We start from the raw sequence: 14,968 nt of genomic DNA, 5'->3' as shown, positions 1-14,968 counted from the left end.
GACAGTCTCTTTGGTATTAATTCCTCTTCCACTCATAGGAGGGAGAGGCAGAAGTGATGGGAAAAGCTGGTGTAGGTTATGCTTGTTGCTCCCTTCACTGCCAAAAAGAAGGCGGCTTAGACCTCTGGAGACAAAACCAATCTGTGCAAGGGAGTGAAAAATGTGTGGATGTTTCTTTGGCCAAAAGTGAAGCAAAGCAAACAAAAAAAACCCAACCACCTCACAACAGCTTATCTGCTCTTCATTAGCTATTTTGAGACCTGTCAAAATGTTCTGGCTTAGGTTTCTTCACAAATGCTATTGTATATGTTCTGTGTTAACGTGTTTACAGCAATAGCAAAAACTGCTAGCTGGAAGGTAGGGTGATTACTTTGGAAAAGACTGTCAGGTGGTGATACAGTTGAAGATGGTATTTGTATTGATTCCCTGAGGGGAATAAGTTGTTCATTTAAGTTGCTCACTGTTGAAGGCCTGAAATTATATACTATGGGGCGTCGAGTCTGTATTTTGTACTTGAAAGAGCTCACTATTTATGCTGTATGCAATGAGTTGTTAGCTGTATGTCTGTTCAGTTTTGCATGGCTCTTCTGGCTCATAGTAAAGGTGTGGGTTGTAGCTCACATAACTTCAAAAACACCCTAAAATCCTCTCTGTGAGCTCTACTTCCTTGTATGGGTGGCCAAGAAAGCCAATGGCATCTTGTCTTGTATCGGGAATGGTGTGGTGAGCAGGACTAGGGAAGTAATTCTGTCCCTGTACTTGGCATTGGCAAAGCTTCACCTCAAGAACTGTGTTCAGTACTGGGCTTCTGGGCATCTCCGTACAGAAAAGGACACATGCCCTATGAGGAGAGACTGAAGAAACTGGGGCTGCTTAGTGTGGGGGAAAAGGAGGCTGAGGGGAGACCTTATTGCTCTGTTCCATTATCTGAAAGGTGCTTACAGCGAGAGCAGGGTTGGTCTCTTCTCACTGGTGACAGGATGAGTGGAAATGGCCTCAAGTTGCATTGGGGTAAGTTTAGGTTGGATATCAGGGAACACTTTTTACAGAAGAGGTTGTGAAGCACTGGAATAGGCTCCTCTGGGAGGTGGTTGATTCACCATCCCTGGATGTGTTTAAAAGCCATTTGGATGTGGTGCTCAGGGATATGATTTAGCAGAGGGTTGTTAGAATTAGGGTAGTATGGTTACATTGTGGTTGGACTCAATGATCTTTAAGGTCTTTTCTAACCTGAGTGATTCTATGATTCCATGTCAATTAAATATCACTGGGCAGATGCGTGGCATGCTATGTAAATATGAGTTTATCCTCATTTTGTTGATATGGTATACAACGTAATCAGTATAAGGCAGCCATCGTAGTTGGCACATTGCTCTGTGTTCTGTATGTTGTTACAACCAGCAGCAGCTTGCTCCAGGTTGATCAGAGGTCTTAAAATGTTCTACTTATGTATTTTAGGGTCTTAGATACAGTCCTCTTTCAGAGCTTGCTGGGGAGTAGGAAATAACACAGGGGCTGTGCTAGTAGAGTTGATATTTTAAAGCTGGTTTGCAGAGCTTTACAGTCTGACTAAAAAACTTGTTCTTTACAAAAATACTCCATTTTAAGGTAAATGGTAGATGCTGTATTTTTCATTTACAGAAATGAAGTCTGCCCTATCTCTTAAAGAGGAGAGAGGGGAAATAAGTTATCCACATTGTTGATGCCACTCACCAGTTCATACAGGCACAAAGCTAGTCATTGGATTTGGTGACTTCTGTTTTCTTTTTTTTTTTTTTTAAACAAACGTGAACAGCTGTTTGCTTTCAGATATTATTTACCAGAAGTGGCCAGAATCGAAGTGGTTTCTACTTAAAAAGTGCTGATAAAGTGAAGCTAGAGCTGCTTGGGTGTAATTTTACAAATATTTTAACAATACTGGCCTACCCCTGTTCCATGTCCCCACCACCACCTGTGCAGCCCCATGGTAACAAAATGATGCAGGACAGGACACAGAGCAGGGACCATTTGTGTTCACATGGACATGGAGTGGTGCACAGCTGTGGTCTGTGCTGAAGCCCACCTGTGTTCATGTGTAATGTCCCCACTGCCTTTACACTGCTTGTGCAACTGATATGTGGTCTAATAGGCAGATGTGGAAGAAATAAAGCTTTTTTTATCTGCTGCAGTTAGTGTATTTAATAGCCCTGCATGGAAAAATTCATTTTCACCTCTTGAAATAATGGTGTAACTCTAGTGCTTGTCTTTTTATCTCAAGCTAATGTCCTGCTGCTGCAATGAAGTAAGTGTTGTGGTGGGTTGGGTTTTGTTTTTTTGGCAGGAGGGGGTGGGAGCAGTACTGTGTTTTTGTAGTTTCTCTTTGTTGTTTGCCCCCTTTTTTTTTTTTTTTTTTTAAATTTACTGTTTCACAGGGGAAAGAAAGGGGGAGAAAAAAAAAGTGGGGAAAAAAGTCAGGACAAAAGCCTGTGGATTAGGCACGTAACTAGAATTGTGAACCTTTAAGGGCATGTACAGAAACTGCTTACACAGATGATGTTTCTGGTGTGAGAGGCTGTCAGTCAGAGAACTGAGCTTAGCTGGTTTTTGGGGAACCATGCAGGCAGAATGTGAGTAAATGAATAGCAGGCACAGTGCTGCCCTAGAGTGGGCTCCTGTGCTGCAGGGATCAGCTGCAAGCATGGAAATTAGTACAGATTTATAATGCTGTCTACCTTTCCTTTGCTTGAGAGAGACTCTTGTGAGTAGTATAGAATACTTGTGGCTATTGGAAAAGTAACCGGCTATAATATAGCTTGCATTTGAAGGAAAATCTTGCATAGCTCTTGGAAAAGAGTTAATGATTTAAAAAAAATAAATAAATGAAAAACAGCACAACATGTGTCTGACTGTTAATAGGGACTTTTACTTACTCATTGCTGAACAGCATAATTTAAAAGATCATAAAGATCTGGATACAGAGGAGTTATAATTATGATAGTTCATTTAAGGTACCTAAATATGTATATGCTGGTCCTTTTGTGGTGCGTTGGCAGTAAAAGAGAATGAGCCGTTGTTGCTACATTTAACACTTGTACATTTTTATTTAGTTAAATCAGCCATTGTACACATTGCAGCTATGTATTGTTAGTGTTGTATTTGTTTTTTTTTAATTTTTAACTAATACATGCCCTCATAGATATATTCAATTAGTGTTATCACCATGGGAACAAGATGCTGATTCATCAACTTAAAATTCACTTCTTCTCACAGTATTCAAGTTCTTTGATAACACAGCAAAAAAATCAAAATAAGAGGTGAATAACCATTATGTTGTTACACAGAACATCATCTGCACCGCAAATAACACAACAGAAATGCATTTCTTTAGAGCCCCATTTTTGAAGATCATCCTGTGCTTTGACAATAAGAAAGCCATCGATGTATCATGAAATGTTTCATCAAGGGTCTCATTCATTTTGGCTGCCAAAACACTTTTTTTTTTCTGCCTGCCTGCCAAAAAAAGTGTTAGCATGGCACCTCAGGTTGCTTTGTCTGCAGGAAGCCTCAGCTCCCAAGCTGTGCTCATGCTTTTGGCATCGGTACTTTAATGAGAAGTGCCTTTCCTTATTCTGAGCACTGAGTGAGTCACAAACCCAAACCATAATCATAGAAGGCCAGGTAAGCTTGGAAAAAGCATTAATCTTAAGGGAGAGTATTTGTTTTTAATCTGTTCTTGAGTATGCTATTAAAAAAAAAATCGAACAGCTGTTCAAAAACCTTTAGTGTGTTTGCAGGTGTAATATATTCTAAAATGCTGCAGAGTGCTCACCTTTAAATGTTAAGGTATAGAATACCAAATATGGCAGGTCTTTGTTCCCTTTTTTAAAGTAAAAGTGCATACATGCTATCGTGATTTTTTCAGAGGGTAGATTTAGAAATATATATTATATATAGATAGGTAACAAAATATGAACAGAAACTGGCTTTCGAGGATAGTGAGCACTTTCTCTTTAAAAAATATTTGAAAGATAAAAACTGCTCGCTCAGTGCTTGGAGGGCTAGAGTAGGTTGACACAATTACAGGAGGTTTGGTTTTGACCTTCAAATGCCACATGCATGTATCTGATAAGAGGCAGTCTTGATTAAAACATGGTGAATTAATTATTCTTTTCATATAGTGTAAGTCTTTCTCCCATAGTTATCTACAGTGCAGTGGCCAGTAGGACAATGTGGTTTGCTAAAGCAGTGATGAAAACAGGAAACTACTGTAGTTATAATTGTTTAATACACCCTGCCACATGTCCAGATCTAAAAGATTTTAATACCGTATGCAAATGTGCCATAGATATAGCTGCTAGCAAGTTGGTTACCTAATTGGATATTTTTAATTATTTTTTTTCTTTTCTGGAAATCTTGAAGTGGCTGTCCAAAGGTCTTAAAAGTATCGGTGGCCACCATCAGCTCTTACTTCATGAGAACAGCTGAATTTCCAGGTTTTTAGCCTGACTCTTAGAGCCTTTAACTATAACAATAGATCCCTAAACTGGAAGTCTTATGGATGCAGTAGATCTGCAGTGCTTCCTCCTCAGTGTTCGCAGTTGATCATGTTAATGTTACTTTTTCCATTGTTCACCAGTGTCAACAAACCTTGTAATCCACGACACTAATAGTATTCGTAGGCAGTGTGTTTTCTGCGGTCTCATAAGTAAGTCCAAATACTCTTGCTATATACAGTTTACATATTAACTCCCTTTTTTCATGGTGTCTGTACATAGTCACTTGAAGAGGCCTGTAGATGAAGTTGGCTTGACAAATGCAGTTTTGTGAAGCTAGTGCAGAAGCAAAGGACCGGCAACAAGTGGCGATGCTGACAAGGTCCCAGTACAGCACAAAGACGACAATTCGGTGGATAAATCATCCCAAATGAAGGATGCTATCTTTGGTCACAAATTAGCTTACAGGGTAAAAAATAACAAAAACCCAAAATCAAATACAGGGGAGAAAATGAATTCACTGCATCTGCACAAGTAGAAATGGCAGTGTCTTCCAGTGATTACGTAGGTCATAATGTCTACACCTAGAAAAGATGAATGCTGTGTACTGGATGGACATATTGTTGTTGAGGGGTGACAGCTTCTTATTTTGCATCTTGTTTCCAATCCTCTTTGCAGAAGTGTCTAAGAAGCTGCTGAAGGTCATGCTGGAGGTCATCCTGTGGTAGTGCTTCTGGTGTGTCATCCAGCTCTTCTATGTGAACATGTTTTCCATACCGATCCTTCATCACAGTCCTCTTCTGTGTGCTGGCTTTACTTAGTGTTGTCCTGAAGAAAGAGAACGAGAAAACATTTGTAGCCCGTAGTTTCTGAAGGCTTTAAAACATGCTCCCCTACAGCTGGAGGCTTAGGGGTTTTTTGCTGTTGTTTATAAGTGAAATCAGAGTAATTGTAGCTGGCAATTTAAACTAAGGTCAGATGTCCTTTATTCATTCTGAATAGAACACACACCACAGCTTTAACTGGCTTTCATAATGTAAGCGGCTCATTTCTTCATGCTTATTAAGCATACAGTTGTAGATGCTCAGCAAAAATGTTCTGTAGTACAGGGATATGCAACACAAGACATTCGCACAGGATGTCCCTCCTTGCTGTATTTAACATTAACTTACAAAGTTGTCCTATACTTAAAGCTCCTTCATGGTATTTTCAGCTTCTTAAGCTAACAATTTCTTGAATGCATGCAAGTCTTCTTTAAGTCAATAAAACTGTATTTGTGGCAATCTAGTGACTTACACTCTTTTCACTGTTCATTCTCTTACCCCATTGGAAATAGCTTTGCTCTGCTAGCCAGAACCATAAATGTCACTGAGCCTCTTCCAGATCTAGGCAAATGCATGTCTCTGTTAGCTTTTACCAAAAGCCTGCTTTCTGATCAGAGTCCTTGAGAGAGGACCATGGGAAGCCAAATACTCTTGCCAAGCCACCACATCCTTTTTTTTTTTACTGAGCACTTTCAACTATTTGCAAGGCCTTCCTAGTGCACACTTCCCTTCCTGTAACACAGTGTTAGTACTAACGTTTAGTAGCTTCACAAATAAATAGTCACGTGCTGTCAGTGGCTTCACTTCAGGCACACTTAAATTCGCTTACGTTCAGAGTGAGTTTGTTAATTTTTTTCTGGTAGCAGTTCACTGCCATGCCAAGCCAAACCTTTTAATAATTGATCCATCCTCTTTCATGATCTCCTTTTCTACTAACGCAGGGAGTTGGATTTTAATTTGGTTACCTGTATAGCTCAAAGCCTCAAATTAAAACATAAACTTCCAATTAAAACATAGACAGAAAGCTAGGACAGAAAGTAATTGTTCTTCATGCTTGAGTACCTCATACAATCAAAGCTGAATGGTGAACTCCTTACAACTTTTCCTCTGTACAGATTGGTAACAATTTCTTCTGTAGGATAGTTTCACACTTTTGAGAGTTTTACTGAAGTATGTCTTAGAACTTTTTTTTTTTTTTTTTTTTTTTCAAGTTTGAGAATGTTCAAATCAGGGCCTTGGAGCACTACATCATCTGCTTACAACAATTGATACAGCAACCCCTTCCTGTTGCAGGAAATATTCATGCTGTTATATGCTTTCTACCTGTCTGTCTGAGCTGCCTGCTCTGAGAGCTAGCAATAAATAGACAGACATGCACAGAAATAGATGGGGGATACTTCTGAAATGGAAGAAACAGGGAATTGAGTTTGGCAAGGTGTTTCAGCAAGTATCTTGTTACTAATACTTCACAGAAAATAAAATAAAAAATTAGAAAGGCAGCATTTTTATTTCCTTTTGGCTGGATGTGGGTTTTTCTTTGTTCTGGGCATAACAGCTTTTGGCTCTTGCCATCTTCCTGCACTTTTCTATTACTGAAATGTTTAACCTGATCAGAAGTACAAAAAAAAAGGTGCTAATTAGCTTGGTAGCAATTTCTTCATGGACAAAAGAAGTAGTAGTTGTGATACAGCAGTTTATCTGGAGAGTAGAATTAACAGCGTTGATTACCAAAATCAGCAACGTAAGGGGTAATGTGTGAATGAACTTAAAGCTTGAAGAGTAACCACACAAAACGTTTCCATCAACTTAAATCCTCCACGGATTGCTTTCATTTTCTATTTTTCCAGGAATCTTAATGTTTCACAGTTAATTCTGTAATTGTAGACTCTACCCGTAAATATATAATCTTTTAAATAAAAGCTTTTCATAACATGGTCAAGTGTAACAACCGAGGTTTGTACTTAGTGGTTGGGTTTGATACTGCACCACCAAAACTTTCAGTGAAATAATCTGGCCTGGTTTAATAGTTACATGAGAAAGGTATTCTTACCTCTTCAAAGTCCTCTTTGGCTGACGGAAGATCAGTAGCTAAGCTCGCATCCCCCAGGTGTTTCTCCATTCTCTCTCCTTGCACTACAGTAGTCTTTATGACTTTGCTGACCTTGCGGCCTTCCACTGGCTCAGACTGGAAATTGGAGGCACTGGGCAAAACACCAGGTTCAGACAAAGTCACCTGGAAGGTTAGAAAATTGATCAGGTTGGATATGATTTACATAACAGATACTAGCTAGCTAAGCTTTTAGTTCTTCTACCATTGTTTCTTAATCATTGCATAGAGAACAAGAAATGTTTTACTTTCTACATTACCAGTGTACATTTTTATTACCTTTTTGATAACTCTGGAAAAGATGTTATAAATATGTACGTGTTCAGGCAGCAAGAATAGCCCTGAATAATTTGTTCTATTGGGAAATTTTATGCTAACAGGGTAAAAAACTACTGCTGGAACCTGTACTAGGTTAAGGGTGCCTTCTGCCACACCACAGGCTGCTATACTGGCTTGTTTGTTCCAAGGTGACTGGAATAACACCAGTTAACAAGTGGGCCTCCTGCTGCAAATCCTTGCTGTGTTCACTCAGGTAGTGTTGGTATCAGTCCATATCATAAAGTTACCATAATCTGAGAGATGACCAACACTTATATAAACCAAGGAACTCACAGGAGCATAGACTGAAATTTCAGAATACCAGATGGAAGTGAAAAATATGATTGTTTGGCAAAATATAAATTTAGTTTATATCCACAGGACAAGGAGTAGTTCTATAGTATGCTAAGCTAACTAAAATAAATTACTTTTTCTGTTACCTTAGTCCTAAGGAATTACTAATTCCTAGGGAATTAATTATGATGATTAACTCTAGTGAAAGAGAACACTGGTCACATTCTTAGCTTTTCTAATGATCATTTGTTAAATGTTGCTTTCAACTGCAGTACTACTGAAATCAACCCCTGTTATTTGCTCCTGCCACTCTGTTGCTGCCTTAACTGTGCTAGTGTGTCTACAGGGCTGCATGGTGATCTAAAGCAGGAGAAGATAAACTGAGAACCTTTTCAGGTTGTGTTTGTTTTTTTTTTTTTTCCCCAACTACCTGGCCTTGAAACAATTTGCATAAAAGTAACCCTTTTGTTTAGCAAAACAAAAATCTTCAGAGCAAAGAAGGTATCAGTAACTTAAACCTAATGCAATGGTATAGTCATAGGCTGGCTTAGTTGCAGAAATTTGGAGAATATCAGATCATTTAACTTCAGTATTCACTAATTTCCTTATTAGAGTAAGAGACATAATAGCAAATATTTTCCATTTATCTATGTGTCAATTTAGTACAAAACTGCTTTCTTTGAGATTAGTATTTCCCATAAATTATAGAATTTCTATCTTGACTTGTTTTCAAAGAAAGCTGTCCCCTTCCTCCATCCTTTTCTTTTTTTTTGGAGGCATTTTCATCTGCAAGAGAACTTCTCAGAATCATCCAGAACTGAATGCTATTGCCACTCTGAACCTGTGTCCAGAGGAGAGCCACAAAAATGATCACAGTGATGGAACTCCCTTACTAGAACAGGCTGAGAGAGCTGGGGCTGTTCAGCTTGGAGAAGTAGGCAGCTCTGGGGAGACCTGAGAGCAGCCTTTAGGTATCTGAAGGGGCTGTAAGAAAGAAGGGGACAGACTCTTTGGCAGAATCTGTGGTGGCAGGACAAAGTGAAATAGCTCCAAACTAAAAGAGGGAAGGTTTAGACTGGATATGAGGAAGAAATGTTTTACAGTGAGGGTGGTGAGGCAGTGGCACAGGTTGCTCGTAAGGGTGGTGGACTCCCTGTTCAAGCTTAGGCTGGAGGGGCTCTGAGTACTTGATGGAGTTGTAAGTGTCCCTGTTCATTATAAGGCAGTTGGACTAGATGATCTTTAAAAGACCCTTCTAATGCAAATGATTCAATGATACTAAATGATACTAATGATACTTGTGCTCTTACAAGGTTTACTGCACTTTTGTACCACGATAAGCAAAGTAGATCTCACCTCTGACTGCTCACTGTCACTCTTCAGCACAACTCGTTTTACAACTTTGGAATAGCCATCTCCTTCTTCAACTGTGACAGGTTTTTGAGGCGTTCCTTGCATAATGATGTCTTCTTTTTCAGTGCCATCTGGAGAAACATATCGCCGGATGATCTTTCTAGTTACCTGAAGGAATGAAATAGAGCTTTGTCCCAAAAGAATTAACAGCAACAGATAATTTATTCTTATTCTCTAAGTAGCATGCTCTAGTCAAAAGGCATTTTTTTCCTTAAATTCCATAAATTTACTTCACAAGTGAATTGAAGATACAAATACACTTACAACAATACATATTAGAATGACTTGCTAAAACGGTATAGCATCTCAGAACATTGTCTGCAAATTGCACGACTGCTAAAAGCCATTTTCAAACTGTTTTGTTTGTTTAGCATCTTCAAAGCAAAGAATGTATCAGTAACTTAAACCTCATGCATTGGTGTAGTCACTTTCAAAAGTATCTTAACACCAATAAAAACACCAATGAAAAGGCTTGTGTAACTAAGAGCTTAGCTATCAAGTACTGTATCAAGAACTATAGAGTGACTTGGTCATTACAGTGATAATTCAATCCTAGTACCAACACTAGCTCTGCACTAGTGACCTACAATTAACCTGCTTAAGTGACCTAATCTGACGCTAGGTGTTGTCAAACCACACAAAGAGGAGCAGAAAAGAAAAACAGGGTTGCAGATGAGATAAATCTCTCAGGAGGGCAGCTATGCATCTTTAGCTGGACATTCTCATATTTTCCCCACCCCTTTTGATGAGATGGCACTAAGCAGTTACATCTTGCTCTATCCAACAGCTTATTTGAAACGAAGGTCGATCAGATTGTTTGTGTAAGAGGTGAAGGTAATACTTGCCCAGACTCAGCCAGGTGCAGCCAAAAGAATGAAGTCAAAGTATACTCACCTAAGCCTGGAAATATTTGTCTGAGGGGAAGAGGGAGTGTAGCAGGTTGTTTTATTTTAAAATTATTTCAAACAGCCTCTAGAGAGATACTATCCAGCTGAGTGTCTATGATATTTTATTAGGAAACTGCAGAGAAGTTTGCCATGTCCCACACCAATTGTCTAAGCACTGAACTGTTAGGTAAAGCAAGGAGTATAGAAATCCATATTCCATTTCCATTCTGTTCAAAATTAAATTTTATAAGCAAGCTCTGAAAATACTTATGAGGCAATCACGCAAATCATTTATGGCACAGAGAACAGAGAAAAGTTTAACTGTATGTATGTATGTACAGCTACACAATTAGGAAACTCTGGGCACAGCTGAGTACAAATTTCAAGGGGCTGAAGTCTGTGTTTAGGTGATTTGTGGTTCTAGCCTTCCATTAGTTTCATTAATATGGGTATACTTATGCTCTTAGATAAAATTGTTTGGTTCTGTTGTTGTTGCAGTAGTTTGTTTTATTAGAAAACTTTTTCTCATAAATTGAGGTCTATATGGATTTAAGTGAGAAAATAAAGTACATCAAGTTATGAATTATAAAACACAATGATCTTGTAAACCAGAATAAATCCTCATATTTTGGAATCTCTCGTGAACAGAATTCCTGTTGTACTTTTTGCTTAATTTATAAAAATGATGTACCTTCACAGAAGAAATTTGGGGATATAGGTGGATTTATCATCATTTTATAGGACAGTGAGAAGGTAGCAAGGGGTGTAACTGATAATACCTTCTTTACCACTGTGTGGCCATGTTCATCTGTGTATTGTTCTTCTGTGACTGTTTCTGGTGGCATTTCAGGCATACTATCGGCCTGTATGACAAAGAACAAATTTTCATGAAGCAGTGCCTTAATGCAGGTAATTTTTTCAAATAAGCAACTTTAAAATCAGTTAGAATTCAAAAATTTAGAAATATTAGAATTTGTTATTCTGCAAATAAGTATCTAAAAACATGCAAAGAAAAGCTGTACCACAACAGGCAAATACGTGTTAGTTGATGGTGTTGTGGATTGGGCTGAATAAAGACTTTGTCCTCCTGCTGAAGTGTTTAATGGCATTTAGAGTTGTGTTAGAGAAGGTATTGCTATGATCCTCTTTTCTTGAAAAGGTATTAGAATTATTTATCTAATGATCATGCATTATTCAGGAGCGTTCCAGCTTCAGTTGCAATACCAGCCAAGTGGTTGTGTCAGCATCACCCCTAAAGGTGTTACCCTGGCCTTAGTCACCATTGGCTTATGCAGTCATTCCACACTTAGTACCTGAATAATCACCCGGCGACGAACGACTCTGGTAGTTACCATCTCGTCCTCATCTGAGCTGGTTTCCAGCTCACCTAACTCCTCTGCTAACTCCTATTGGAAGCATGGAAACAGTGCTCTGTTGTATGCAGCATTAGCAGTGCTTATAGGCTCTGTCTTGTTTTTATCTAAAATCATCTTCTCAAAATGTTTGCTTTTAGGATTTTGGCCTCTTAACTGTCTTTAACCTATGAAACATTTACACAGGAACTGGAGGGAAGCTTTGCCACTTAACTGTAAGTTAGCTATTCATTAGCATATTGAAAAGAAGGTATGGTACTAATGGTAAGATGCTCTTAGTAGTCTTGGTGCTCTTAAGGTTGCCAGAGACAAACCTGAAATATGTCACATGACATGGCTGAGTTGAACTAGACTGTGTTACTACCACCATCTCTGGAATTCATGTGTATTGCATACAGATTCTGTATTGCACAGAAAATCATATGAAAACCTCTTAATCCTTCATCCTTAGAAGTGCATAGCGCAGTATATAGACAGTAAGACTAAACAGTATTAAATATAAGACAGTATAATACATCAACAGTTCTGGCACCAGAGAGATCCAAGAAAAATTAGTTGCGAGTGTCCTGCACAGGAAAGAATTCAAAATTTAAATGAAGAGATGAAAACAGAAAGAGAAATTGAAAAGAAATACTCGGAAAGCATAAACAATAAAAAGCATAAGTGAGAGAATAAATAAGGTGCAAGAGGCAGTGTAGACTGGGGGGAGATGGAGATTACGATAGTGAATAAGGAGTATGTTATAGTTGAGGGCAGCCTTTCCTGCAGAAACCTGAAGCTGACAAATAATATAATTTCTCCACTGAAAGCCATGCAGATGCTCTCCTTTATTCCCCTTGGACTTCTCCTAACCAAATGTGCAAGAATGTTCCTTCTTCTGCCGCAGACAGACCTACCTCAGATACTTCTTGTTTTTATCTTCCATCCTTTGTCTCTCTTTTTACTGCTTGTAGGCTATATAAACAGCAAGGTCTTTTCTTCCAGTACATCTTTAGTCTTCTCTAATGCACATCCTGCTGTCATATTCTTTTTTTCGTCTCACTAAGTTTACAATTCTTTCAATGACTTTCTTCACAATGCTCTTGTCTTTCTTAAGCTTTTAACGTAACTTTATCTTGTTACATATATTTTTCAGCTTTAACTTCTATATGGTCTGTGTCTGCACGTCTTACAAGCACCATGTAATTCTTTCTCACATGCGTAGCATAAATGCCACACACCAAAGGACAGGTAGGGGAAGCAAAATCTGAATTACAGTTCAGATTTCAGGATTTTGGTTTTGCTTTTGTTTTCAAACCTCTATACAAAGGATTTAAATGATTAAAATGTTCTCATAACCAGCGAGGAAAGGGAAACAGCTCATTTGCAGACAGATTAATTAGGCTGTCTGTAACTGTCTGTAAATATTCCCATCTTATAGAATGAACCAGACATAAAACTTGTGCTTCTGTGTCAATTGAGGAAAAGTTGGTATTTACCTTTTCTAAAGATTCCTCCTCATAGCCACTTCCAAGCTTTTCTGGTTGTTCATCAATTGACTCCACTATCACTAGACTAGTTCTCCTTGGAGGGAGGTCATCCTGATGGAGATGGAGCTCTTCAGGCTCTTGGATGATGGGAGAACCACCTCTCTGAGCAGATGATGAGGGTTGTGGGTATGTTTTTTCTCTCCCTTCCTTTGTTGCACTGAAGTGTGCAGATGTATCACTTGCTGCTGTCTGCTCTGTTCCTGGAGTTGTGACACTGCAAATTAAAGGTTCGAGGAAAATAACTGCAATGCAGTCCTTTCCAACTTCCATAAATGAACATATATGCACTGATTAAATACTGTTATGCTATCTAGCAAAGACTAGAAATATCAGATACTCCTTGGCAGTAAATACAGATGATGCATATATTAAAACATCATGTACATGCAGTAATTTTCTGCTGCATGTAGGTGAATTGTGTCTTCAGATGTTAATTTAATCAATGTAATTGAGCTTTATCACAAAATCTTTGTCCAACTCTGCTGCCAGGGTGACTCCACTTTTAATTTATGCAGGCTATGCAAATATTAACTGTTCCACTGCCTAGAATCATGTTTTGAGGCTGACTTTCTTTTCATGTACAATGCTAAAAGAAAAATTATCTTAGTAATCTATCTATCTATCTATATCTATGTTATATCTTAGTCCAGATTCCCTTTTCCATCACCATAACTCATGACTAAATAACAGTAACAATAGCAGTGACAGAATAACTTGCATGTGTTATGTCTTGTTTTTTTCCTGGTACAAGTTGGGCTCCAACAATCTATTGTAAGCCCCTCAACTGCTGCTCTCCAAAAATGTGTGTTCTGAAGAAAGAAAAGATTTCATTGCAGTACAAGTTAAACAGTATTGATCCCCATTTATTGGGCTAAATGTTGTATTGCAAAATACTTTTTCTAACAAAAGCTTTCTGTACTTAAAAAGCTGTTCCTTGTAAGCTGTTTATATCTAGCCCTTTTTTTTCTTGTAGTTTAAACTAGACATGAAGTTTAGAAATTTTCCTGTCATTGCTACTTTCATTTTAGTGTTGGTAATATTGTCTCAAAATATTTTATCTTGGAAATAAGAGTAGCTTTCTGTACATTCAGAACAAGGATTCCTTAAATACAAATAAATAGACAAAATACACAAATAATATTTCTATCAGCTGTTAGTATTTGCAGTGAAGTCTTCTCTAGCTTTTCTACAATCTGTGATAGCTGCTATCCATATCAAAGCTAACTGCTTTTAGGAAAATCACTTTGGAAGGAAATCTTTCATTTTGCTAGCCCACGAATACCTGAGTCAACCCTGTAGTGTTATCACTGTGAACACAAGATTAGTGACAGTGGGAAGAAAGAAACTTTTTCAGGTTCCTTTCCAAATGAAACCAACTTCACTGACAAAGCTGATTCAGGATTGAAAGCCATGTTACACAGGTCATCTAAGTCTATTATGTGTTGTTCCTTTAAGTACTTTTGCCTTGTCCACGTAAAGCCCTCCTTCTGTTCCTTTAGCCATCTGAGATTTGCAGATTGGCTTTTAATCTAGTTGTTATTATGTAATTAGGAACTTTTTAATTAATGATCATGTTAGCTAAATTTTTGCCTCAACTGAAAAACATCCTGAAGTTGAAGAAAGGATTCTCTAATATTATTTACCTGCCATCTAACACGAAAAATACTCTTTGCTAGGGTAAAAGTTTGAAGGACCTCTCTTCTTTCAATGCATTGAGCTAGCTTATTTTCTTCATAATCAGTGCAAAGGAC

General features: G+C 38.2%; 1 protein-coding gene across 15 annotated transcripts in view; it reads right to left on the bottom strand.

The window, feature by feature from the left end:
- Positions 1 to 3,056: 3,056 nt before the first annotated feature.
- ANK2 (ankyrin 2) overlaps positions 3,057 to 14,968 on the bottom strand; it is a 175,876-nt gene continuing 163,964 nt past the window's right edge. For 12 of the 15 annotated variants that reach the window (XM_052683282.1, XM_052683269.1, XM_052683271.1 and 9 more), the window contains 6 exons: positions 13,167 to 13,431; positions 11,095 to 11,178; positions 9,372 to 9,536; positions 7,347 to 7,529; positions 6,186 to 6,277; positions 3,057 to 5,300 (listed from right to left, as the gene is read on the bottom strand). In XM_052683282.1, the coding sequence (XP_052539242.1) occupies positions 5,117 to 5,300; positions 6,186 to 6,277; positions 7,347 to 7,529; positions 9,372 to 9,536; positions 11,095 to 11,178; positions 13,167 to 13,431 (973 nt within the window). In that variant the 3' untranslated portion in view covers positions 3,057 to 5,116. Of the gene's footprint in view, positions 5,301 to 6,185; positions 6,278 to 7,346; positions 7,530 to 9,371; positions 9,537 to 11,094; positions 11,179 to 11,628; positions 11,722 to 13,166; positions 13,432 to 14,968 lie in introns of all 15 variants that reach the window. The other 3 variants (XM_052683268.1, XM_052683270.1, XM_052683275.1) reach the window with 1 other exon arrangement.

The sequence above is a fragment of the Tympanuchus pallidicinctus genome, unplaced genomic scaffold, assembly GCF_026119805.1.
Source record: "Tympanuchus pallidicinctus isolate F22 unplaced genomic scaffold, pur_lepc_1.0 scaffold2, whole genome shotgun sequence".
NCBI classification, from domain to species: Eukaryota; Metazoa; Chordata; class Aves; order Galliformes; family Phasianidae; genus Tympanuchus; species Tympanuchus pallidicinctus.
Note: the sequence above shows the minus strand (reverse complement) of the source record. Positions and strands in the feature narration are given on the sequence as shown.